The sequence below is a fragment of the Grus americana genome, chromosome 19, assembly GCF_028858705.1.
Source record: "Grus americana isolate bGruAme1 chromosome 19, bGruAme1.mat, whole genome shotgun sequence".
NCBI lineage: Eukaryota > Metazoa > Chordata > Aves > Gruiformes > Gruidae > Grus > Grus americana.
In genome coordinates, this window is record NC_072870.1 from 358,152 (window position 1) to 385,534 (window position 27,383).

At 45.0% G+C, this 27,383-nt stretch overlaps 1 protein-coding gene across 5 annotated transcripts in view; it reads left to right on the forward strand.

The window, feature by feature from the left end:
* The first annotated feature begins 6,187 nt into the window (after positions 1-6,187).
* The window catches only part of BAZ1B (bromodomain adjacent to zinc finger domain 1B), a 50,326-nt gene continuing 29,130 nt past the window's right edge, over positions 6,188-27,383 (forward strand). For 2 of the 5 annotated variants that reach the window (XM_054847125.1, XM_054847126.1), the window contains exons 1-7: positions 6,188-6,490; positions 12,927-13,043; positions 15,171-15,315; positions 16,173-16,371; positions 20,290-20,411; positions 21,235-21,432; positions 23,696-25,391. In XM_054847125.1, coding sequence (XP_054703100.1) covers positions 6,378-6,490; positions 12,927-13,043; positions 15,171-15,315; positions 16,173-16,371; positions 20,290-20,411; positions 21,235-21,432; positions 23,696-25,391 — 2,590 coding nt within the window. In that variant the 5' untranslated portion in view covers positions 6,188-6,377. Of the gene's footprint in view, positions 6,491-6,716; positions 7,169-12,926; positions 13,044-15,170; positions 15,316-16,172; positions 16,372-20,289; positions 20,412-21,234; positions 21,433-23,695; positions 25,392-27,383 lie in introns of those variants that run through there. The other 3 variants (XM_054847123.1, XM_054847122.1, XM_054847124.1) reach the window with 2 other exon arrangements.

The window sequence follows — 27,383 nt, forward strand, 5'->3', positions numbered from 1 at the left end:
GATGCAAAAACTGAAGCAGTAACTGGAGACATAGCTCTACCTCTATGTGCATTACAATCTGCTCTTGGATTTTGCAGGTATTTAGAGGCACTTCCGCATGAAATATGAACCTGCCACGGTGGATTGGTGCCCATGTGGCCCCCCCTGTGCATGACCAAAAAGCAAAACCTTTTGGCTTTTGTCAGGCCAAGAATGGCAACCTGGTGCCGTTTTGATACCACCAGTGCTTCCTGCACCCAGGCACAGCTGCTTCCCACCACAGACACCCAGGTCTGCATGGAGGACAAGGTGCCTTTTTCTTCACCTTCAGATTTCATGCCCTTGGTTTGCCTATAGGATCTTCTCAACTCTGATTTGCAAACCCATCTTCTTCCTGTGCCGAGACTCTTGCCAGGATAGGTAGGCTGAGCTGCGAGAGGTCTTGAAAGAAGTACAGCCAGAAAGCCCCTGTTGCCCTGGAGGATGCTGTCATGCAGCGCAGAAGGGAGACAGGAGCCTGGAGGCTGGTGCAGGCTCTGCTTCAGGGTGTCCCCTCTCAGCAGCCCTGGGAGAGGAGCAAAGTGAGTAGAAAGCAGGGCTGCCAGAGGAGGTGGGTGTGAGGAAGGTGGATCTAGAGGTGGAGATCTTTGCTCCTGGCCAGTCACAGGGGAAAACAGCCATTGTGAAAGCTGTCTGGCAAGCACTGGAAGTGCTGAAGCAGAAGCATCCAGGTGTGAAGGGCAGGAAGACCCAAATGCATCTAGGGATTGCAGTGGAGTATGGGATCATGAGGGGGTAACTGGGGGAAGAGAAGGGAAGATGGGCACGAGAAGCCAGTCCAACACCACTCTGTGTCTTTTGCACAGCCTGAAGGCAGAGGGTGTGTATGTATTATTAATAAAGGGCACTTTCCTTCTCAACTCATTGCCTGGCCCCTTCAAACATACGAACAGCTAAACTAAATCAGATCAAGGGTCTATTTAGCCCAGCATCATCTCTGCGATAGCTGCCCTGAGCCCTGCAAGAATAGGGCAATGAGATGTTAACAATTTCCGTGAGAACTTTTGAGCCTCCAAATACCTTCAGCTGAGGGATTCTCCAGGCCAGATGTGGTTTCTGTCCTCCCTGAATAGCTGTTAAACCGGTAGGAATGGTCTCTTGGCTATCACAGGCTTTCCTTTGTTCTGGGAAGTGCATGACATGATTTATGCAAATCAAATAGCAATGGGTCTCCCAAGCCCCCACGCTACTGACTCACTTGGACATGCTGCTCGGAGGGACAGGATTCAGGTGACAAGGTCCTTCTCCTCCCTTGGGGTGGCTGCCTGAATACAATCACTTCCAGGCTTGGGAGAGGCTGGCAGAGATCCTCCTGCTCTTCAGGGCTCTGACTAACACTGCAAATTGCTGCCTGTAGCAGTACCGCAGCAAGCAGCAGTGCTGCACCAAATATTTTGGGGCTGAGAAGGCAACGGGGAAGGTGCAGCAGCAGAGCCTGCTGTTATCCAGGGACCTGGAACCTCTGGGGTTTGAACTTGCAACTGCACCAGCTCCCATATCCCTGGGCCAGCAGGATTCCCCTGAGCACCAGGCTCCTTGGCTCTGGTATCCAAAATGTTTCTTCTGCTACAGCTGAGTTTAGAAGCAGCGGTGGAATTACTGAGGTTGTGGACAGGTAGGAGGCTCCTGATTCTCCCTGCTGTGATAACTGGAGTCTTTGTCCTGAGTCAGAGATATCAAACATAATCCTAGAGGACAGCTGGAGTTTTGTATGCTTGGAAAGTGCTTTGGCTAGGCATGTGAAAAGACCTCAACTGGAGAAGGAAAATTCTTGATTACTAAGAATGATTTTACTAGAAATATTTTGAAAGAAATGGATGTTTCAGTAGGTAACTCAAATATGGAAAAAGAACAACAGCAAGCTCTGCTTGTGCCTTGACTTCAGGGATGCGAAGAGGCTGAGGAAGGTCACTTTGCAGAGTGCGGCAAAAAGCCAGGAGAGCTGTCAGTGTGATTCCATATGGGAACAAAATGCAATTTCAAAGCTTTTGGGAATGTCTGAGGAGCTGAAACACCTGCTAAGCATACCCTATTGAGTACACACAGGAAATGGTGTATCTCCAGTTTGGATACAGAAGCAGGGAACTGGTACTGCAGGGATCAGAAGCACAACTCCCTTACAGCGACAAACCAGGACGGCCCTTTGCAATGCAGCAAGACAGCTGGTTGCACTCTTGCATCTAGAGAGCTGCAAAAATCATGTCACAGGCTCTTAGAGACGTGATAACATCTACCAGCATAAGGCGTTTGTAGCTTCTTTGAGGGTGTATCTGTTCCTTGAACCCTTTACAGATACCATCCACCACTTTAGGCATATTGTATAGACATGCACAAGGTGGTGTTGCCCTTGAAAAGGAGGGGACATTTGGCTTGATGGCCTTATGAAAGTTGCAATTGCTTTCAGAAAGGAAATGGGCCCAGAATAAACTTTACTGCTTGAGCTGAGGGGCTGAGCACAGATGCACACCCAGGAGGTACGTTTGAGTCAGCAGGGCACAGCCTTTCAGCACACTGCGTTTCCTCCTCTGCTTGAAAGCGTGTGTTGCAGAGCACAGAGTCATTTCTTCAGCGTAGAGGAAGGAGCTTGGCCTCCAGCAGAAGGTGCTCTGGAAGTCTGCAGCGGGGTTAGTCGAGGCTCCAAGCTGGGCCAGGGTGCAGAAGTCTACAGAGAGAAATGTCTGGAATACACACACGCACTTATCAGATATTTTCTGCCAACTGGGACGTGAAGTGTTGGAGATGAACATTCACCTACGGAAAAACTGGCTGAGATGGAAGCCAGCTTTCAATTAGAAACTAGGTTTCACAGACAGAGAGCAGCACCACCAGCACTCTCACACCCAGGGGACTTGCAGGGTCATTACCAAACAAAACGGGAAAACCAGAACCGAAGTCAATCTTAGAGCAGCAGCTGTGCAGAAACACCTTCTTAAATCTGTTCAAGGCCAACAACCTGCCCAGACTGTGCTGCTGGAGCGAGATGACATTGGAGCTCCAGCTCAACACATTAGATAAACTGAAGAGATAAGGAAGCTGACATTTGAAATCCAGCGTTAACTGCACCCCTCCAGCAGCATGGAGGCACTGACAAGTGGGCAGGCTATGTATACACCTGATATATAGCTTTCATCTGCTCACAGCTGAACGATGCATTTGCCCCGTGTGAGTCGCATCTGCTCACTCTTCCTGTGAGGAAAGAGCTCATCTTTCTAGTAATCTGCTTGGAAATGAAGAAAGTCACTTCAGAAGCAAAAATCATGCAAGGCGGAAATGCCTCCATTGCCAGACAGGGATATGGTCTTTCCCTGGGTCATTTAGGACAAATGGAAAAGAACAAGCTCTTTTTAGGTCTTGGGAATCACTTATTTTTCCCTGTGCTCAGCTTCAGTTTTTTTAAAGCAACTGGCAGTGTAGGAAGCAGGTGCTTTGTCTCCAGGGAAGTCCCCGAGGGCTGTCAGACTTCTCTCCAGATCAGCTCAAGGCGGATACCACCTTGCTCTCTGCACTGAACTGTCCTCAGTCTGCTCCTATTCCGCAGCCCGGGAGAAGTCACAGAGAGAAAACACAGCACCCGTCAGCAGCAAAACCACCGTGCACTGAAGGAGGTGCGGCAGCCACAGTGTGACAGCTACAGTGGCAGGAAGGAAGCCGGCCGGCAGCAGGACGAGGCAGATGATAGCCATGAGCCAGGGCTGCGGCACTTGCTGCACTCAGCCGGTGACTGCAGCAAGAGGAACTGCGTAGATACCCAGACAGAGCTGAATTGTTTTGGCTGAATTATACCAGGGAGCTGCTTGGTGTTCAATGGTGTAACGTCTGGATTTAAACATGAAGAGATAGGGTCACCCAGGGAGTGATTTTCATATTCTCTGACTATACCTAAATGTTGCAACATTTGGCAAACTTCCAGCTCCACCGTTTTAGTTTCCTCCTGTCAGGTTTGCGCCTCGTTCCTCCGAATCACTCTGCACCCATCTCAACTTGACCTCATCACTCGTGGGCCACAAGAATGGGGCTCCAAAGATGAGAATACCAGCACTGCATGTGCTGTCTTACAGAAATACTGCATCCAAAACAACTCCAGCTCGTATTTGGCTTTTTAACAGCCACATCGCATTAATGGCCCTGAGCCATGCTGTCATCCCACAAAGGCACCCAGACTTGTTCCTCCTATTTCCAGCCAAGGAACGTTCTGCTTAGAAGTTCCTTCAGGACATGAGTTTTTACTCTGCACTGTTTTTTTCTTTCTGAATGAAGTTCCTCTCAACCATTCTGTACCCTTCTCTGTACTCACAGCCTCTCCCAAACTTCTACACTGTAGTGAGTTGTTCTCTAAAACCAATTCCTCACAAACCTTTCTCCACCCTGATTCCTCCTCCAATAAACTGTCATATTCTATTTAGCAAGGCCCTTACCTACCTCATCATTCACACACACTGCTCTCAAAGTCAGGTAGCTTTTCCAACCAAACAGATTAACTTTCAGTGAAGCAGCATCAGACTTTACCGCAGTTTTCATACATTTTCCCTGTCCTCCCCATGTGCTTAGGAGAAAGGGTCCTGGCTCGAGTCAGGTGGCCAAACAAGCCAGTGAGATTGAGACTGTTGGCCGGGGGTGGGGAGGTTCCACTTTGGGGCCTGGTAGGGCTCCAGCGGCTGCTGTAATCCCAGGGAGCAGGTCCGTCTCCGTGCGCTTTCACTGATGGCTGGCAGGGCACATGGGGGGGGACATTTGCTATTATCACCCACTCTCTTCAGCGCTAGATGAAGCCTATGGAATAAAGCATAAACACCTATGTTTATGTTTTATGCAGCTGTTTTTTCAGTGGAGATTCATAATAGAAGGATATGTTTACACTCCACGGTATACAACAGCTGTACCTAACTTTACGGGTAGTTTGTGGAGCTGCATTTATCCCACACAGCTCTACCTAGTTTGCCAAGGCTGCTGCTTTTCATCCTGAAGCAGCCACAGCAGGTCTATACAAAGCAGACTTATTCCTCAGTGCCATGAAGCAGCAGCAATCCAGGATCACTAGAATATGCTTCTTTAATACACAAATCTGCATTCCTAATCACCAAAAAAGGGGTTAGAGGGAGCACTGCTTAGCTTGTATTTTTGCTGTGACTGCTTCTAGCAGGCAGCACTTGAGCTGTTGCCTCTCTGATCCATAGTAAACACTGATGATACAAAACCTTCATATTCACCGTTTCTTATAAAAAAACCAAAACAAACCCAAACGACAACTCTCAATTTTTTGTCTTTCCTCCTTTCAGAGGACCAGCACCCAAGAAGTGCCCAGGCCTGCAGCCCCACTGCACCCAGAGCCACCGTGGCAGCGGGCAGGGCGTTTGCCGCGCACCTCGGGAGCGGACACACCGGGCACCACGCACCGCCCCCACGCCGGTCCCTCGGGGCACGGGAGCCCTCCCCAGCCCGTCACCGCGGGGCCGCAACCCGGACCTGAGCGGGCTGGCGCGCCGCCGCTGAGTGCCGGGGCCGCTCAGAAGAGCCTTGGCCGTCGTGCAACGCCGGCGGCACCGCGGGGCCGGCGGCACCGCGCCGCCCCGAAGCCGCGGCCTCCCTCCTCACCCGCCCCAGGGCCCGGCCCGCCAGAGCCGCCGCTTCGCCTCCCGGCGGAGCGGAGGGACCCGGCCCACCGGGGCGAGCCCCAGGCTGAGGAGGTGCTGAGGGGATGCTCCAGTTAGTGCCGGGCCTCCACCCCGGCTCCTCGGACCGACCAGGCCCAGTGCTGCCTGGCGGGCAGCAGCCACCACAGAGACACCAACCCGCCACCACCGTCCCACAGTGCCCCGCGCGCCCCTGCCCCTTTAAGAGGTGGTGGGCGGCACGAGCCGCCCGCGGAGGACAAAGCCCGGCGCGCGGCCCCGCCGCGGTACCCGGATGGGTGGGGGGGCGGGGCGCGCCCCGATTGGCCGCCGCGGGGAGGGGGCGGGCGGATAACGGGGACACAAAATGGAGTCGCGCTCTCTGCCACTTACATAACGCGACCTCTCACCTCGCGCGCGGTGCAAGCCAGCTTGCTGCGCCGGCGGGCGGGGCGAGGCGGCGTAATTGGCGGGCTGCGCAGCCAATCCGAAGCCGGCACTGACGCTGGCCCGCCAGTAGGCTCCCGGGGACGCGGCGAGGGGGGCGGGCCCTGCGGGGCGGGAGGCAGGTTCGGGTGCGCGCGGCGAGGCTCGGCCCGCCGCCCGCCCGGGAGGGGGAGGGGAATCTCCCGCCATTTTTCAATCCTCCCGCCCGGGTCCCGCCGCCGCCGCCGCCGGGGTCGTCGCGCGGATCCGCCGGTTCCGGCCGGGACCCCGCCTCGTCCCGCCATGGCGCCGCTGCTGGGCCGCAAGCCCTTCCCGCTGGCCAAGCCGCTGCCGCCGGGGGAGCCGGGGGAGCGGTTCGTCATCCCCCACACGCAGGAGGCCTTCCGCACCCGCGAGTATCCGCTCGGCCCGGGGGGACGGGGATGGGGCGGCGGGGGGGGCTCTGGCAGCGCCGCTGTCACCTGCCGCGGCGGCCGCCCCCGGCCCGAGCGGGCCCGGCCGCTGTTGGGCGCGGAACCGGCCTCCGCGGCGGCCCCGGCCCTGCCGGGGGGCGGCCCAGCGCGGGGGGGGAGGGGGGGGCGGCGGGGCAGAACAAAGCGGCGACGGCGGGGCGGGTGGCGAGTGGGGCCGTTCGGGAAGGGCCCGGCCGGCGGCGCCGCCTCTGCCCGGCCCGTGAGGGGAGCCCGGCCCGCGCTGCCCCCGGCTCGGCACTGGCGCCGGGGGCGGTGGTTCCCTGACGAGTTTCTGACTCGGTTCGAAGCGCGGTTGCAGGCGGATGGAAGGCCGGGCTGGGGGAGCGGGGCACGGAGCGCTCTGAGGCGGCGCGGCCGTGGAAAGGAAGCTAACGGGTAAAGGGAGCCGGGGGCTGTCTGCGCGTTCCGCGGATACGGCCGGTGTGGGCTGATTAACGCAATTAGCGCAGAAGCAGCTCTCGAGGGGTTTGAAGTACCAATTTGGGGTGTGTGTCCCGTGGGTAAGGGGTGGCATCGAAACTGGAGACTCCCACGAGGAGTGGAATGAAATAGCAGCAGAAGCAGCTTCGCCTGTGGAGAACCCAGGTTTTCAGTCTGACTGTGAGTATCTTCTTCTGGGCTGCTTTTGCATGTGAAACATGGTTTGTGGTTTTTTTGTTTTTTTTTTTTTTATATGATTCCACGAGAGTCGGCATGTGACAGTCCTTGAGCGGCAGGGAGTGGAGGTGGGAAGGCACATCACTGTCGCAGGCGATGTGCAGCCATGAAGGCAGAGTTCTGTTCCGGTCCTGGGTAGGGCCGGAGGGACAGCACGTCTGCGCTGAAACCTGCAAACTGCTCCTTCAGGAGGCTGGCTTGTTGTTTGTGTTACAAGGATCAAAATCAGAGCAATTGAGGACTGAAGGAAGGACTGGAAGTGAGGTGGGAAACACACAAATATGCGAATATAGGAATATATGTTGGAGATCTTGGCAGCACAGAAGACAAAGGAACTCCAGATCTTATACAGACCCCTGCATTGGAGACTGTCTTGTTACTTCAGTGTGAAGAACAGCCAGTGAAAGCTCCTAGGAAGGATTAGGTAGCTTTTAAAGAGGAACTGCATATCTGAGTGCAGATAGGCATTGCTAATGCACTCAGCCTAATAAAATAAGATTGGGTAGAGTGTTAGATAGTTGCTTTTAAACAGTATTTTAAATTAAAGCATTCAATCTGTGACTCAAAAACCTGCTATTGTGGTGCGTGCAAACTGAAAGTAGCTCAGTCATCCGTCTGACCAGGGAGAGACCTGTTCTCTCTTTTTCCCTACAAGGAACAATAAGTGATCAAAAAGACAGAGTTTAATCCTAATTACTGCTTTTGCAAAAGATGATGTGTCTTTAAGGTTCATCTGCCTTGTAGGAACAGCACAGAGGAGTTATGGGGCACGTTCTGAGAGCACCAGTCTGTTGGTATTGCTCCTGTGGATCTGTGAGTAGATGGAGGACATGTTTCTGTAGACACTTCGATGGTATTAAGGAAAAAAAGGGACTGTTAATCATCGTTAGAGGGGATGGTGTTAGCTGCAGGGTCAGAAAGAAAGAGGAAACCAGTGCAAGCACTGAGGATCTAGAGGCATACTTTTCTCTTGGAGAACGTACTGCATGGGATTTCGTGGGAGGAGGACAGCCTAGTATGTTCTAGAAAGTTCATCTTGGCAGATAGACGTCATAAAGCTAAAAAGAGAAACTAAGTAATGTTGGGTTTCTGTCTTGCTTTGTTGACCGTTTATAATACAAGCTAGGCAAAAAGTGGAACAGAAAATCGCAAATGAGTCAATAAGTTGAAGGGAGATGTTACCTAAGGAAGACTTGGAGGGGTTTTTCTTGGTCACTTCTGTTTATCCTAGATAGCACAGAGGAATGGCTTTTGTGGATGGGAACGGCCTGCAGAGGGGGCGTGTCAGGAGGAACTGAGTCTTTGCCCAGAGCAGTGCTCAAGTCTTTTATGCCGAGGCCGGGCAGAATATGGTCTCCCGAACTTTTCTTTTTTCCACCTTGAAAAACTATTGACCAGCTCTTCCCCTAAAGGGTGTACAGGTTCTTATACTGCACAGCTGCGACTGAGGTATTTGAAAGACACAAATTCTTAAGACACTTTTTTTTTTTCCAAGATTTGCAGCTGTAGATTGGGTTGAACAAAAAGTGGAGATGGTGGTATCGTATATGAGGGGAAATGTCTGCCCTGTGGGCATGTGTTAAGAAAGTGTCTAGAAGCAGTGGACAAATGGATAGGCTGGTCATCAGAGCTCAGGTGTTTATTTGGGTCTGATCTTTCTTGGTAGCCTTATGTGGCTTCCTTTGACTGCCAATTCTCCCAAAAACCTTTTAAGAGAAACCATACTGTGTACAGCTCATTGCATCCTGGCGAAGCCTTGGGCTTCTCATGTCTGACTTGGAGTGAGCCTTGGTAATTGAGGGGATGGGTGGATTGCCGAGCAGTCAGAGATAGACTTGGCCTCGCAGGGCTCTGTAGGATCGGCTCTGTAGGATCTGCTCTGAGATACATGAGGTGTCAGGCAAATGCTTCATGTGTGGTATGATCTTGTTCGGTTTATGTTGCCTGTGCATCTGGTCTGTGGCACTTGTGCTCAGCATTTGATGTCTACCAAACACCGAGTTTGTTTGGTGAGCAGGTCATCTCTTCCATTAGCATGTGGGACTGCTGCAGCGTGAGTTCTGCTACACCAGCTGCGGTTTGGAAAACTCTGCTGCCAGCTCAAGAGAGGTGCTCGGTTCAGAGAGCTAACCAGCTTGGACTGGCAAGAAGGGACCATTCCAGCCAAAGCTTTCCTTCAGCTATCAATGTACGGTTTTTGGAAGCTATGTTGCTTTCCTCCCCAGATAAAACCTTGCTGTCTGTCTTTAGTTAGTGTTTTTGTATGGTAAGCAGCACAGCGAACGTGAGGAATTGGGCCACGTTTGGCATACAAGTTAAAGGCTGTCGTTCTCATCTTCACATGTGATGGCAGCACCAAAGCATGGTCGTGTCGTGCTCTGCAGTTCTGAGAAAATTTTGCCACCCACCCAGGGAGTAGCGTCTTATAAATGTCCCAACCTTCCTAGTAAGTTTGCCTTCTTAGCTAATACAAGTGGAAACAATTAAAATACTCTAAAGCTATTTTGGAGTTGATAGTCATTTCTGGGAGAGCATCAGTAACCCACCAACAAACTGTGTATCAGCTTAATAGTTGTCTTGTGTGGTGGTTAGCTTGTTTACTCTTAAACATTTTTCTTTAAAAGAGTCCCTTGTTTTTAATGTAACTTTGTTTTCTGCCTTTCAACATTAAGTGATCTTCAGTGTGATGCAAACAGATGTGATGTATTAACTGTTACACAGTGGGTAGTTGGCTGTTAAATTAAACGTGTGTGTTATTCATGGCTTTTTGGGGAATGTTCACAAGTAGCTGGTGTCCAGGGTTTTTTATTTATTATTGTGTTGGGAATTTGTGGCATTGGCAGCTCCAGCTGTGTATAGAGATGGGTTGGTTATGGCATACCAGTAAGCCCTCACTTCTCCTGAATCAGACCTGCTGAACAGTCTGAAGTTTTGGGGATTTGTTTCCAATCTGAGTGGAAAGGACAAACAGCTCAAACTTTCCATTAGAGACACGCTAACTTTGCAAAAACATCCTCCTGTGTTTTGGCTTTGTGCTGGCCCCAGGATTTTGAAGCAGGACCTGGCTTGGGAGCTCATGGCAGAGCACAAAGGCAGGGTGGGTGCTGTGGGCACGAGTCTCAAGTGCTAGTTAAGGAATGTGTCCAGGGGTCAGTGTTAGATGAGCTGACCAGCTGTAGGTGGAATTAAATTGCGTTTGAGAGGCAGAGCTGAGCTGGACAGGGAAATTGCCATACCTGACACTTTTAAATTCAGTGTTGATCTGAAAAATATGGGTCCTGATATGGTGTGATTAAGCTTGTTCTCATAGATGTGTACAAGGAGAGGAAAATTCTCATGGATCTTCCTGTCAATATGAGAAATAGTGTTAGGAAAAAATGTATCTTTCAATTATTTTTCAACAGGAGATCAGCATTTATTTGCTCTCCTTGCTGGAAAGAAAGGAATCTCCTCACAGGTCTAGAGAGAAGAAAGTTGATACATGTAGGAGGGAAGTAGACCATAATTTTATTTCCCAGCTGTATCTCAAATATTTGTTTATAGTTAAGACTACTGAAGGTTTATTAAGGCAGTCCCCTGAACCCTGAGGAAGTGTGTCTTTCCTTTAGCACTTGTGCTATGGCAGCTTCATACCTAGGTGGCTGTCCACGGATGCGCAGAAGGAAGGCCGTGGGGAGAGTGAAGGTGGGCTTGCTGAGCGAAGCTGAAGACTGCTGTTGCTCGTATATTTAGGGTCCTGCCTACTGGGAGGATTGAATTTGCTTTTAACTCTTCTTTTTGTGGGAAAGGCATAGGAAGGAATAGTATTATGGTTGCAATGTAGTCATTATTAAAGTGGTTAATTGCTGTAAATACAAGGAGGAGTTCTGGTTTCTTGTATGTTTGGGTTTTGGGGTTTGTTTGTTTGTTTGGGGTTTTTTCCCCTCCTAGCTCAGTATCACTACAAAAACTTGTTAAAATCACACTTCTGGTCTGGCCGGTGGTGCTGTGCAGATGAGTTCCTCTGTAAGCTGTGGTTACTCCTTGCCACTGCCCTGTAGCACCTCTGGTTTCTATGGAAACTTAGGCATCTTTGAAACCTTGGGGAGGGGTAAGAATAGGCCAGAGGGCTCAAAACTTAGTGGGGTGATAAATTGTCAGATCGTTGTTCATCCGCTGAAGAGCGGGAGACTCCAGAAGCAGGACACGCTGGGGAACTGCAGAATTTCTTCTTAGTTTTAAGACCTGCTTCAGGCGGAGGGAATACTGTCAGCAGCAGCAGCCTCCTCTGGAGGTGGCTCTCTTCCTGGCTTATATTCTTGCATAGCACCAGTTGCTGTGGCTGTGAGATACCTGTATATCAATGTCCACAGTGCAGCTTTTGTACCTTGTTGTGCTTTACCTTGGGGCTGTGAAGAAATGTCCAAGAAAACTGGCTTTGTTGGAGTTATAATTTGGTTTTCTAATAGGAACCTTAAAAAAAAGAAAAATTGTAACAGATTAGTTGCACTAAAATTTTCTTGAAAGACAAAGCATATGCAGGATATGATGAGCGATTTGCTGTGGCTGGTGGCTCTGCCTTCACGGGAGTGTGGAGCAATCTGCTTGTTCCCACAGAGACTCTCATAATTAGCACTTGTGCTGCAGCAGGCTGAGTTGCTGTAGTTGTTACAAGTATGCTTTGTGCTCTGTGCCTGCTTTTCTGCTGGAGAGCACACTGAAGGAGAAGGGAAAGATGCTTTTCTTGCCTCTCTTATAATTTCTCCACTTAAATTACCATCGCTAAGCATATGGCAACTTAAGCAGGCTGCCACGGGGTAAATTGGTATGGATTTACACTGTGCTAGTTTTTCTGATAATTGTGCCGTACATGTTCTATCCATAGAAAGTATGAAGTAGCTTATATCTGTTTACACTGACAGTTAATTAAGGCTTAGGCAGAACGGGTAGAGCGTAGCCACAGATGCTTATAATGGAGTAGCTAATGCTGTAATTCATAATGCTGTCTGCACGGTGACTTGCCTGTGCACCCATTAATCCTAACGGCCAGGATAACTTAACCTTGAGGCTGGTTGTGATGCAGGAAGCAGGTGATGCAGTTGGTGAGAAAGATCTTCGTGTTGTGCTAATGCAGGAGGCTGCTCTTGTTGGAAACCAAAGGGAAGGCGGCCTTTCTAGTGAATTTAGTTTCAAAGCTTTTGGGGTTTTTTTTCCTCAAAAGATCAGGGTACTGCGTAGACTTGCAATTTGCATCTAGAGTTTGTAACACCACCCTAAGGCATTAGTAGTAGTAGTAGTTCCCTGACAGTTACTGTTGGGCATTTAGTGGCAGTCCATGCCATGTCTCTTGTATGTTCCTGTGATACTGTTTGTGCTGTTTTTCAATGAATCAGACTGGAAGAACTGAAAAGTAACTTGGCCGTACCATGAAACATTCAGCCATATGTATTTCCCTTGTGCAGTTTAGCTGAACCTTCGGTGTGCCAGTGTGGAGCAGGACAGGCATTTCAGCTGCAGAAAGCTCCAGTGCATCCTGGTCTGAAAACCTATCAGATCTAATGCAGTGTCTCTGTGGTAGATGCAGGGTCAAACTGTACTGTAGCGATCCTCAGCCTTTATGCCTTCCAGTAGTAAGGGTTTAATTGAATTTGATTGTATTATGCTACTGCGATTATGCTTTCCACTGCATAAATCCTGTTTTCCTGAGCTGCTGCTTCTACAGAGAGTATGAAGCGCGTTTAGAAAGGTACAGCGAACGCATATGGACGTGCAAAAGCACAGGAAGCAGCCAGCTGACGCACAAAGAGGCTTGGGAGGAGGAGCAGGAAGTTGCTGAGCTGTAAGTACCAGTGAAGAAATTGGTATGTGTCTATCTTTAGGCATTGGGGCAGAAGAGTGGGCTTGGGAATGATAAGTGATTGCTAGTTTATGAGGTGAGGTAAGTAGCTTTTTACTGGCTGTAAGTAGATCTGGGTTTCTGGAGTTGAAAGCAAATAAGGTCCAAATTTGATGCCATCACTAATGCAGTTGAGTAATGTACTTATTTAGTGCTGTATCTTGGTATTACTTGAACCAAAATAGTTCAGCATGTGGTACTTGGCATATTTTAAAGCCCCTGGAGTAATGGGAATTTTACAGAGAGGAAAAAAATTAATCTTGAAGGAGCTAGGGTAAAAATACAGTAAAAAGAGGCCGTTGAGGAGTTTCATGTCAGCCAGGTCCACAGCTGTAATTATTTTTTTTCCAGATCTGTATTGGAATCAGTTGTTATACTAAACAAAAAATTTATTTTGGAGTGAGATTTTGGGGATCTGCTGTACTTGAAACAATAAAGAGCAATGGGAAACCAGCAAGAGTCGTCTGTTTAGACCACCAGTGTTCCTCTGGGCTGCCATGTCCCTGACCTCCGCCTCTAGCACACAGCACAGGCCCCGAGTCCTTGGTTGAGATCCAGCGTGACGCTTGCCATAGAAGTGAATTTTCTGTAAAGGTCCAAGTCCTTGACTCAACCAACATATATAACTAACTTTGTGATTACCAAATTTTATTGAATTATGCCAAACAAATGGCATGTTTCTCTGTTCTGTGAACTAACGACTTGGACTTCTGTGACTTTTTTTCCTGAATTTAAACCGGGGAGTTTGTCAACAGTATTACCTAAGAGGTGAAATTTTCTGCTGCCTCTTTTTCATGAAGAACCCCCACTTCTGTTTCATTGGCAAAAGAATTAATAGTCTTAGCTGAAATTCCCCATCATTTGAGATTAATGACATCCTTAAAGGCAACAAATAAGAAACCTATTTGTTAATAGTCCTAGTTTCTATGAGGGTTGAAGTACTGTCTTCAGTCTTTCCTCCCTAGTGTTCTTGTTTGAGAGGAGGATGCAGAGCCAGCTCCATGAACTTAGAATCCTGAGTCAAAAACCACTGATCTAGTGTTGCTTACAATGTTGTATTGGTTGGCCACTTCTGAAAATTTTAAGAAATGTAAATGGAATATTTCTCAATAACAAATTTAGCTATAGTCTCTCTAAATGTGGGGGGAAAAAAGACTCTGTGAAATGAGATTTTTAGTCTTGTCTCTTTGAAACGGGATTAAAAGCTTCCCAGGCTGTTTGCTGACTGCTTTAGTACCTGGCTCTAGTCTGAATAAAAAAAAAAATCATTTAGGCAGTTTGCTAAAGGGATAAAATTGTTTGTGACAGTTGTAAAACAGCAAATATAGCCGAGAATTGTCAGCAATGGATCCCTGAGTCTGGGAAGCTAAAAGGGTTTTGGAAAAATGAAGTATTTTGTTCCTCCTTACAGTAACTTGAAATGGACTTTACTCTTTAGCCAGAAAGCTTTATGCAATATATTTCTTAGTACTCCTATCAGCTAACTGACCTGATCTTTTAGAAAGGAAATCAATCAAGTAAATTTCTAACAGTCCTTTCTCTTCTTTGAATGAAAAAGTTTGAAGATAATGCCATGATGAAATGTGCAAAATATTTTTCTCTGGAAAGATAGTTTGATTGTGTAAGCCTGCCTCTATCTTTACTGTGTTAGCAGTCTGGGAAGAGAGAGATGCTAAATGTTCATCAGCATCATGCTATTGTTGGAAGCAAAAATTTTAAAGTAACAAACCCCAGAATAATGACATGTTCTTGGTATATATTTAACATCTAATAGAGAAGCCGTAAGAGCCAGCAAGAAGGGGTTCACCATCAGTGCTGCTCTTCCAGAATGCTTTATGGTGTTCCTTCTGGGAAGGACAAGTACAATTTGTATTGTCATGCCAGTTAGCACTTTGGGGAGGTGCTGGGGGGAAGGCAGCAAAAGAACCCTTGGATGTTTGCATGCTAATGTGGCATCTGCCTCAAATATTGTCCTGGCTGTTAATGTTCCCGGAATTGTGAAATGGGAGGCTACTTTGCATTTTGACTTTTATTCCCTGAATAATGAAAACTTCTTATGTGCTTGCTCAGCTTGAAGGAGGAGTTCCCCATCTGGTATGAGAAACTGGTACTGGAAATAGTCCACCACAACACTGTGTCTTTGGAGAAGCTGGTGGATGCAGCTTGGCTGGAGATCATGACCAAATTTGCAGTGGGAGAAGAGTGTGACTTTGAGGTAAGGATCTGTTTTCCATTTTATCCCATGCTTTTGTGCAGAGCTGATTTTGGATATCTAAAGGCAGGAGATGGGAAGAATGTTACCTCCTTTCATTATCAGAAAGATGGTGAGGATTTAATTTCTATAGAATCCCAGTGACAGCACCTGCTTTTGAAAGCAAAATGGTTCCATAAGCAGAAGCATGTGGATGACCCATACTGATGGCAAGAGAAAAATGACTGATCTATGTGTGTGTGTGGAAACAGAGGTATATTTGTTATACTGCTTACATATGTGGTTGTCTATGTATATATTTAAATATATATAAAATACATGTTTTGATTAAAAGAAGTTAAAAATTATAATCTGCCATAATCTTTTCACCTAACACGTTCCCAAGAGTAGTAGTCTTAAACTAATGTAGCTTGAAGTCGGCTTTTTACAAATCTCTAGTGATGCTATAATGATTACAAAATGCCCTCCAAAACTGGGAATGATGGGGAAATCTCAAGGGAAAGTTAAAGTGTTGTCTGTTAGCACTTCCTTTAGGACGTATTCTTTCCACTGAGACTGCTGAGAGAGCACGCTTGTCTCCTTAGGCTGAGAAAGCAGCATTAGTAAATACTGGGAGAACTTGTGGGTTGGCAGTTTTCTCTTTCTTAGCAATCTGTACAGAACTTCCGGGTAGGAGTAGTAGAAAGAAATCCTTTAATTGTTTCATGAAAGGGATCATGAGCTTCTCCCGAGGAGGGTGTCAATTACGTGTTTTGCCAAATGACATTTTGTAGGTCATCTGAGCTGCTTCCTTGTAGTGTTAAAGTTCATCAATTCATGTGTCTTGCTCAGGTTCGGTTTTCATCAATATTTCCGTGCAGGTTGGTAAGGAGAAAATGTTGCCTGTGAAAGTTGTGAAAATACATCCCCTGGAGAAAGTTGATGAAGAGGCCTCAGAAAAGAAATCTGATGGTGCCTGTGATTCTCCATCCAGTGACAAGGAGAACTCCAGCCAGGCAGCCCAGGACAACCAGAAGGAAGCTATCCTGAAGGAGGATGACAACAGGAGGGAAAGTATGAGTAAGTAGTAAGACAGCATGCATACAGTAGGTAGCACCTGGAAGTGAGTATTTGAATTTATGTACATCTTGGGCCTGGGCTGCAAATGTTGTACGTGATGTTTACACAGTGTTATGTAATGAAAATCCTGAAATTTAGTGGTGCGGCTTTGGTGCCATCAGTGCTTTTGGCTTTCCACTGTTCTTGCCTGCTTTAAAGCAGAAAATGTACTGTCATTCTAAGGAGTAATACCGAAAGCTATGCATGAAACGTATAAGCTTCGAAAGTATAGCAGGTGTATTAAAAAGATGGAGGAGCAGCAAAGGTTCATGCAGAATCATAAAGTTCTGCTGTGATGTTCATCCTCAGAACAAACACCTCTAGTTCTAAAGCCTGTTCTGCAGTCAGAGACAAGCTGTAATTCTCTTTCATATACCCTGTTCACATAAAAAATAAGGTGGTTTTTATTTTGGTTTATCCCCTTTCCAGTTTTCAAATGCTGAGACAAAATTCATGCAGAAAAATGCATATTAATTTTTTTCCGAAGGGCTCAACATAAAGCATGCTTTGAAGCATTGTTCCCCTCTTTCATATCTGTTCTTCCTTGCTGCAGAACTAAACAGTGGATGTCCGAGGCTTTTCTTGATTCTGAGAAAGTATTGTTGAAAGAGGGGAGGAGGAAGAGGGTAAAAAAAAAAAGCTTCATGTCCTGCGTAACTTCTTAAAAATGGAATTAGAAGATTCTTTAAAAGAGATTTCAAGAAGTGTTTTAAAACAAACAAAAACCAAACCCCACAGCATAGTTCTAATCTGGATAGCTTAATTTTAAAGGCACATAAATGTAGTAAACTGTTTACATTTGTAAATAGCTACTCCAACATCTGGGGAAGGTGTCTATAACCTCCTCTAATGTGGAGAAGAGGAAACTCAGAAAACAGCCCCACAAACTAATAGCAAAGTCAGGAGCAGAAAACAAGTTCCGCCAAGCTCCAGACCCAGTCGTCAACTGTTTCTGATTGGTACTGGAAGAAGTTACGAGTTGTTTTGATTTCATTGCAGTGCTCTGTATAACCAGGAAGGAAAAAAAAGCATTGCAGAAGCGACCTGGCCTTACACTCATCCTTTGAAGCAGCAGTAGTGCTGGGAGAGGAAATAATGCATGCGCGCTTTTTTTTTTTTTTTTCTCTTGAACGACCTCATAAAAGGCATGGGAAGTACCTTTTACTTTAAAAATGCTCATTGACCAAATTGAGCAGCATCTTTGGGCTTGGGTGTAAAGTCTACTATAGTACTTTGCTCATTGGTGTGCAGTACTCCAACCAGCTGTGTTCAGCTGTGCGCTTACTGGGCTGCCACTGCAGTGCTCTGAGGGTGCAGGAATCCTGCAGGAATGGGGGTTCCTGCACCTTTTCCAGTCTCTGGCTCAGCTGGTGATCTGGCCTGTGTTTAGTCGCCTTTGTGAACTGGGACTGTCCTGCCCTGTCTGTAAAAGATGAACGTCAACATTTTCAAATCAAAGATGCTAGCAGAGTCGTAACAGAATCGGTAAAAGCAGTAGACGCTCATTCTTTTAACTCTTCTCCTTGTACGTATGCATTTATTAAAATAATATTTTATTGCTAATGCTTTTATATTCTGGATTATAATAGAACATAGGTTCATAGTAAACTCATTACTGAACCTATATTCCAGAGTCTATTAAAATAATTACATAGCATTTGTTACATTTATCCAGCATATGACAGAAGTAGTAAAGACTTGCTTTCATTTAGTGGATTCAGACCGGGAATTGCACCTGCGGGAGGCTGTGTGCAGTATCTGGAGGTATCCAGCCACACTTACCTTGACTTTTTCTTTCTAATAATTTGCATACTTGACACTAGTGATACAGGTTGAGGTCACTACGCAAGAGCAAGCATTTAGAAGCAGTAACAGGCTCTGCACAGCAGTATGTGATGCAACAGCTGTATCTTTCAGTGCACACACGAGGGGGCAGAGTTAACCTTAGCATTTTTACTAATACTTAATGTCAAACTTGCTGATTTTGTTGGAGGGAACAATGTGCGGAGAAAGAGAGCTTCAGTCTCTCTGTTTAGGAGTCTACTGTGTTTCAGAAGCTAAAAACAAGATTTTATACCAGCTTTATTGCATCATAGGTGCAGTCTGAAGTGGCTTTGTATTTTTAGTTGCTTAGGGAGTGAAGTCTGGAAAAATCTGCAGAAGTGAGAGGAAAGGGTAGTTTTTTGCTGAATATGGATGATGGACTACTGAAGGCAGGTTCTGCAGCTTGAGCTGTAATTAGAACTAATACTAATTTGGAAAATCCAAAATGAGTGGTGAATAGAAAGAGACAACAGCGTATGGATGCTTTATGAGGTGCCAGTAGTGTAGTGTATGGTAAGTTTTATTACAGTACAATGCAACAACAAATAAAATATGCTTTTTGTAAAATAACTTTAGGTAGGAATGCATAGTGATTTCTGCTTCCCCACCCCTGAGTATCCAGGTGCCATTTGATGGAATTCAGTGTAGTCATTCCAATTTCTAGAATCTAGAAAGTAAATCACAAAAGCAGACATTGCTTACAGGGCTGTTGCAGAGTCCCTCAAAGTCAGAGCCAGGACTAAGCAACACATTGTTATTTCTTAAATATAAATTTGCTGTGTGTGGTATGCACATCCAGCAAAGATAACATTCAGCCACTTAAAAGACATTGAGGCAGATCTCTGAAAGAAGATCTCTTACAGAGCTTGAAGTGTCTTGTGTGCAACTTCCAATCATAGTTCGGTATTTGTGAGCTTATCAAGATTTTTTTAATACAAATGTAGAAGCAAAGCAAGCAGAAGTTATGTCTCAGCCTGCCCTGTGATGAGAGGATTAGTCTCCTCTCGCACATACTATCACTGTTATGGAATTCAGGGGGTTTTATTTTGAAGAAAAACTTCTATAATGAGTGATGCATGGAGCAGAGGATTCTACATTGCATTATCTGAAATGTAGCACTAATGTGGGAAGTAGTTGCACATTTACGTATATGGTGCAGTGAGCCCGTAGCATCTGCGATATATTCCCTAACCAATGTGACGGGGGGGGGGGGGGGCACAGAACTTGGTTTTATTCCATGTAAGTTATGATGCTGCTGAAGCTTAAATGCTATAGGGCTTACAACGTGACAATTTCATTTTATATATATATATATATAATGCGTATACTTAGTAGATAATTATTCTCATCTATCATGCTTGCTTTAGTGTTTTCTTTGAGTCATAGCCACAAACATAAAAACATTTGGGGATTGCTTTCTTCAGTAAGCTTAGATTTTGTCTTAAATGATTAACATTTGCAACCCAAATATTGAAATAATAGACTCAACACCAGCTGGCAAGATGATGTGATGCCTTTGTACTCTTTTGGTTACATCTCTCTTGAGAATAAAAAGACTGGTTGTATAAGTATGCTTAAAATCTCCAGCTAAACAAGCCCATACACATAGGGCTCATAACTGTAAAATGCTTGATGGCCACCAAAGTTAAATGATTTTAAAGGTTACTTTAATCTAGAGTCAGTAATTCCTGCAGTAGAATTATTTCCAATACGGCATGGCAGACAGCTAGGGCTCTTGGCAGGAGCTCCCTAAGCTGGTTACTGGTTAGGTTATGAAACCTGTCTCCCCTTCATAAATCTTATAGACGTTGTCTCCCTTTGCATAGGTAGTTGCAGCTTACTGTCTGTGGAGAGCTGGGTTTAAATACTGCAAGTGGTCCTTTATTCCCCTTGAAGATAGGTGTTACCTCCTACTTCAGAGCTGTTTAGGGACTCTGTTCCTGGCCTGCATCTTCAGAATATTTCTAAATTTCGATTTGGGATTTTTTTTCCTGTTGTTCTAGTTTAACCAAACTCTAATACTAAGACACTTAATGTCTTTCTTTGCTTTATCAGATGATCGAGCACGTAGGTCTCCTCGGAAGCTTCCTACTTCTTTGAAGAAGGAAGAAAGGAAGTGGGTTCCACCTAAATTCCTGCCACATAAATATGATGTCAAGCTGAAAAATGAAGATAAGGTCAGTTGTCTGCTTGAATCCTTTATGTTATAAAATGAACATGCAAGTTTAAGTAATCACTATCAGTATATCCGTACAGCACAATGTAGTACTTTCTGCTGGAGTCGTGGTATTGGAAGCAGGGTGACTAGCTGTTTGTGAGCTGACTAGCCTGGCTGTTTCTGTATGGGTTTTGTGCCTGGAGACGCCCAATAATTCCCTGGTACCACAGGGATTCACAGTGGTACAGTAGCTTTAGAGTGGTTGCTGTTAACTGGCTAATATCTGGTCAGGCAGTTAATGAAACTTGGTTAGAGGTAGACTAGTTAAATCATGAGCGGCAGTTGCTGCTCTTGTTCTAACTGAGCTTCTCTGAGAGTCATAGGTCACTGCAGCACTGATGTGTGCTTTTTGTCATCTGTTTGCTAATTTGACAAAAGAGGCAGTGCTGACCTCAATTTGATGAGTACCACTTGCGGAGTTACTCTTCTGGTCTCAGGAAAAAAATCAAAACAAAATAAACATTGATATGTAAAAGCTTTTAAGTTAGTAGCAAGCATAAGCCAGAGGAAGATCAGAGATAAAGCAGTGGGCGTTGGCAAGAAATCTGCAACATAAACTAATGTTTTTTTTACTTTTTTGGCTAACTGAATCTCTCTCTTGTGCATCTCAGTTCTGCAAGTTCTGTTTGGTTTGTTTTGAGTCTTTGCAAGAGAGCTTTGAAAGAGCGAGGAGTTTGTGGACATGAAGCAGTACAACAGTCCTTGCTCCTTTTAGCCATATGATATGTATTTATAATGTGGCTAGAAGTTAAATGTTAACAGTCTGTCTGTTTATCTCCAAGATCATCAGCAATGTACCAGCAGATAGCTTAGTCCGTACAGAACGTCCTCCCAACAAGGAGATCCTGAGGTACTTCATCCGTCATAACGCGCTACGAGCTGGCACATGTGAGAATGCTCCGTGGGTAGTGGAGGATGAGTTAGTGAAGAAGTACTCTCTCCCCAGTAAATTTAGTGACTTCTTGCTTGACCCACATAAGGTAAGAGTTCCTAAAAGTATCTCCTTTGCTTTCTCACCCCTTCTCCACCCTTAAACAGTCTTGGTGGAGACTTCAGTGTGCCACTTGAGTTTTGGTGCTCCTAAGCTTGCGACAACTTAGATGCAGAGCAGGAAGGCCCACTCTTTTGAAGATTGACCCTTTGTGAGGTGACACAGCTTGAATGTCTGAAACAGTGGTCTGCTTTGAAAATTTGAGATGTAACTGCTGTGTCTTGATATTTTTTTCCAATAGTTTGCATTACTTGCAGACAATAAAGATGTGATTTGCTAGAAGAGCTGTAGTCCTCTCCTGGTAATGTCAGTTTTTGGGCCCTTTTCATGGTTACAGTGCAAGAGCTGGATATGTTTGACTTGGTGATGGTTCTTGTGTGGTGCTGGATTGAGTGATGGCAGATACCACAAATCTTATGCTGAATACTCTTAAGTAGCAGGGATGACTTTTTTTGTAACGTAATGTAAAAAGCCCTTTGTAATGACCAGCCAAATACACTGTTAACCAAGTAAATGCCATGTTATGAAACCTGCTGTTTTAAAATCCATCTTTGGGTGTAGATAGCACTATTTTGTTCATTTAGTAAACTCATTTTTTCACGGACTCAGTCTTTGTCAAGCATTGTTCTAAAACTAGAAGAGAAATAATTGCTATATCCCTTTTTCCTCATCAGGGGAAGCAAGCTTCTATGGACTCTTCTGAACACTTGTAAACTTGCTTAAAGGGAAAAATAAATTCTTCATATTTGCTGTAGTATTTGGGGTCACTGCCTTCATAGAAATTAAAGTATTTGCTGGTGGTGTACAAATTCTTTTATTCAGCGCACTGATGGATGGAAGTGTACCCTTAGTACAAGAAAAAATAAGTAACTGTAGCATCTTAGGTTTGACTTACAGAAGTCCTTAGCTTTATGTTTAAGGCTGGCGCTTTCTGTAGCGTGTTTCCCACTTGGCATGGAGATTGAATTTATGTTGAGTTTTTAAATACAGAGAAGTGGCTGGAGAATTTATTAATCCAGAACCAGTGTTCTGATAAAATAACTTTGTATAAGTGACAGTTGAATATACAGTGTAGGTCGTAGATCTAATATTTGTGTATTTGTAATTACCATGATTCATATCACTGCTGGATGCTTGGCTTAGGTAATTCTCTTCAGCAAAGATTTCAACACAGAATTTTTGTAGAATGAAGTTATGCAGACACTGGATTTGGTGATTGTGCAATCTTCAGTAACAATTTCTCTAATGGACTAATGAGGGCTCTTAAATTTAAGTGTTCAAGAATGAACATCCATGAAACAGAAAATCTGAATGTTCCTATGGTAGTCTTAACTTGATCACACTTGTGTGTGTCTGTTCTTAAATAAATGGTTCTTAGATGCTTGCACCTCTTGCTATGCTTACCACTGTGGAATTTTTTATTGCTAAGGAATCGCAAATTTTCAGTCCCTGTTTTCTGGTAATTTTATTATTTTATTATTAACTGAAGGGTTATATCCTTGTACTTTATTTTTCACTTCTTGAAATAAATTAGTATTCTGGATGCATCCTGAAACTGAATTTGAGATGCTGAGATAGTCCTGAAATCAATCTCTCTTTGGCTCTGGGTTAAAGTGCTCTGTGCTAAAAGTATGCTGTCAGGTAGGTTATTTCAGCAGCTTAAAAGCAGTCAGATATTCAGTCACATTACTTCAGAATTGAATCCTGTCTCACCTTCATTGCAGATGCTTTCAGGCAGTTCAGAAACCAGTCTCTGAACTCCTGTCACCCATCACTTCTGTGCTCCTTCAGTTTTCCTCTGAGAAACTGAAACCAAGTGAATGAGAAGGTGGCTCCAGGACTGAACCCTACATGACTCACTAAGAAATTTCTGAGCAGAGGAATAGTTTTTGAAATCCATGTCAGCATTTTCCAGGCAGACCCCTACCCCACAACCTTTTACGTAGAAACAAAGTGGGTTTATGTAGTGTAGTGGGAAACACTTAAAATTTTTTGTAATGTTTCATTTTATAAAGTTAAATGTGAATTCTCTGGAATGAGCTAATGACCTCATAACCAACATAGTGACTACAATGCAGAATATTGCAAGCTGTCGCATCAGCATGTTACCCTTAATGTATTGAGTACTTGTTCATTGGAAAAATACTTGTTCATTAAAAAAAAATAGGCAAAAATAATTGACAGAAAATAATCTAGATAACCTTTATTTACCTTTAAATATTAATATAAAATCATTGTTTCTTTAATTTTAGTATATGACTCTCAATCCCTCGACCAAGAGGAAAAGCTCTCGATCACCTGACAGAAAACCATCTAAGAAATCCAAAGCTGATGGATCATCCTTGGGCCAGCCCCTGAGCCCGACTCTGTGGTGCCATGTGCATTTGGAAAAATCTATTATTGGCTCTCCACTGAAGATGAAAAACTCTAAGAACTCAAAGTGTCCTAAAGAGGAGCTGGAAGAGGTGATGAAAATTGTGTCACCTGCTAAACTTGGTTCTAACTTTCACATTCCAAAGAGGAGCCGACTGGGGAAGGGCAGCAACAAATCCTTGGACAAAAAGCAGAGAGGCAAAAGGGTTCTGAATGGGCAGAAGTCATCGGGGAAATCCAAGTCTCCTAGGAAAGGCCTGAAGACCCCTAAGATGAAAATGAAACAAATGACACTACTGGACATGGCTAAAGGTACCACTAAGGTATCCAGGGCTCCCAGGAGTTCTGGAGGTACCCCTAGGTCTACCAGCAAACCCCAGAAACATCTGCCTCCTGCAGCGCTCCATCTCATTGCCTATTACAAAGAAAACAAAGACCGGGAAGACAAAAAGAGTGCTCTTTCCTGCATCATCTCCAAAACAGCTAGGTTACTCTCAAATGAGGATCGTGCCCGTCTCCCCGAGGATTTGCGAGGGTTAGTACAGAAACGCTACGAGCTTCTGGAGCACAGGAAGAAATGGGCCACCATGACAGAGGAGCAGCGAAAGGAGTACATGAAGAAGAAAAGGGAGAAGCTGAAAGAGAAACTGAAGGAGAGAGCAAAGGAGAGGAAGGAGAAGGAGATGAAGGAAAAACTGGAAAAACAGAAAAGATACGAGGACCAAGATCTTAAAGGGAAGACCTTACCTACTTTTAAACTGGTTGATACTCCAGAAGGACTTCCCAATACACTCTTCGGGGATGTTGCCATGGTGGTGGAGTTCCTGAGCTGTTACTCAGGGTTATTGATGCCAGATGCTCAGTATCCCATTACGGCAGTTTCCCTGATGGAAGCACTTTGCGCAGAAAAGGGAGGCTTCCTTTATTTGAACCGAGTGCTGGTCATTCTCTTGCAGACCCTGCTGCAGGATGAAATTGCCGAAGATTATGCTGAATTGGGAATGAAGCTTTCTGAAATACCACTTACTCTGCATTCTGCTTCTGAGTTGGTTCGTCTATGCCTACGCAAGTCAGACGTGCAAGAGGAAAGTGAGGTCTCGGATAATGTAGACGAAAGCAAGGATTCGGCAGCTTTTGAGGATAATGAAGTGCAGGATGAGTTTTTGGAGAAACTGGAGACATCAGAGTTCTTTGAGTTGACTCCTGAAGAGAAATTGCGGATACTTGGAGCGCTTTGCCACCGGATTCTAATGACATACTCTGTGCAGGACCACGTGGAGGCCAAGCAGCAGACATCAGCTGAGCTGTGGAAGGAGCGCCTAGCTATCTTGAAGGAAGAAAATGACAAGAAGAGAGCAGAAAAACAGAAGCGAAAAGAAATGGTGGCCAAGAACAAGGAGAATGGGAAAGATGAGAATATGATGGGAAGAAATGAAAAGAAAAAAGCTGAGATGATGAAAATAGAGCACCGGGTAGAAATAGAAGCTGATGATATGATCAGTGCTGTAAAGAGCAGGCGCCTTCTTGCCATTCAAGCCAAGAAAGAGAGGGAGCAACAAGAAATACAAATGAGAGGTAAGAAAAATACTAGGTGAGTAGAGCCCTATTTGCAAAAGCATTACGTAGTTTTAAGGGATTTACTCACTGGAGAAGTATAATCCAGCTGCTGTGGTTCCTACAGCAGCTCAAATTCTGGAATGTTAAGAAAAAGCAATAACTGCTTCCAGATTTTTATCTGTGGTCATCTTTTGTTCAGTACTTTTTTAATTCTGTCTGGCCCAGGAAGGTTGGAGAAGAGCAAATCTGTTTTGGGGACAAAAACAAAAAAAAAATTGTCTACATCCAAACATCTTCTGGCTCTTATGCACAGAGGAGATACTTCCTCCTAAAACCTAGTTCCTACAGCTGCTGCTGGCCTTGCTGCCATGCACATTGTCGGGTGGATGCTAGCAGCCCTCCTCCCAGATAAGGACGTAGGCAATAAATTTCAGTTTAAAGTTTCTCACTTTGAATAATTAGTTATGGAGTTGTACAGATATAAACTGTCCACTCAAGCCTCAATAAATCACCAGTTGCAATACCAAACTTCGTATGCCTCTGTGTAAGTAGTGCTTTTTACTAAGGAGTATGGAATATGAAGAGCAAAATACTTTAGAATTACACTTCAGGGAGTTTTTTGGTTGTAGATGTGGGTACTAGGCCGATGGAAGCGGACAGCTTAGCTCATCTAGGTTGTAATTTCCCTTCTGAAACAGTTGAGGAACAAGCATCCCACATGGAGCCTGGCTTATGTGCCTTAGCTGGAATCTGGGACTATCTGCTCTAGGAGACCACGAATAGGTAAATAATGTGGATACCCTGAGGCTCCCAAGGAAGTGGGCTGGCTGCAACCATGCCTCGCATGGAAAGGTCTATTTACTTTCAGGTCTTCTGTTAACAGCTGTCTCAGAAGTATCAATGAGCTGCTGAAGATCTGGAGTCCTACGTCTCCAGAAAAACAAAATACCAAATATCTAACGTGCTCTAGCTGAATGGCCTCTTGGCCCCAATTCTTGTAGTGTTCCAGTTGTTTGACTTCAAGTTCATGATAAGATTTTACTGAAAAATTAAATACTGTTTGAACACTACTCCTCAGGATACTTCTGTTGTTCTCATTTCATAGTTTGTACTAAGTATATGTGAAGAAAAGCAATATTACATTGATGGAGTTAAGAATCATTTGGCTTGTGTGTGAGGAAGTTTCATTCATTCTTTTGGACTCCACAAGGAAAACTAGGTGTCTCTGTCAGGGGAGGATTAAGCCTTTCATTAAGGTTTGAATCCATATTGCTTCCTTTCCACATAACAAACCCCAACATTTCAGGCATCCAGTGCTGCTTCTGACTTTTAAGCAGTTGCTTCCCAGGCATAAAGGTACCCTCAAAGTACCAGAGATCTTGGTTAATGTTGATGGTGCCGTAGTTAGGGCTGCAGCGTTAGCAGCTTGGAGCTGATCTGTTCAGGACTTAAGGCTTGGGGCCAGCATGGTTTCAGTATGTGAAAAATAGTTCTGGATAACCACAATGAGAACTGCATCAGTGTTTGCCTACCATCACATGGGCTTTCTGTGCGCTTTTTCAGCATACTGTCTTTTACACCACTTCCCTTGCATTTACTTTTAATAATGTTAGTATCTCTGGGGGAAGTAAAAGAGCAGTTGCTGACACAATATAGATGTATGAACTACTGCACAATAGGTGTTGTGTCAGCATCTACTCTTTTATACACATAGATATCTCACAGTCAGGGGTTTCTTTTTCACTGCTCTGGTAACATCTGTAACTGGGAGTGCTAACCTCTTTCAAGTGAAACCTATCAAGATTGCGGCCAGTGCTACCAAGCTAGTCTCAGCTCAAAAAAGAACCCAGTGTAAGAAAGCATAAATATATTTTTCTGTTCTTTCTTGACTTCAAAATAAGTCAATACAGAACTTCCTGTTGAGATAATATGATTAATATCTGTATTTTCTTGATAATAAAAGTCAAGTCACTTCCATTTTCGTGTTACTGCAGCACTTACTAATTGTTC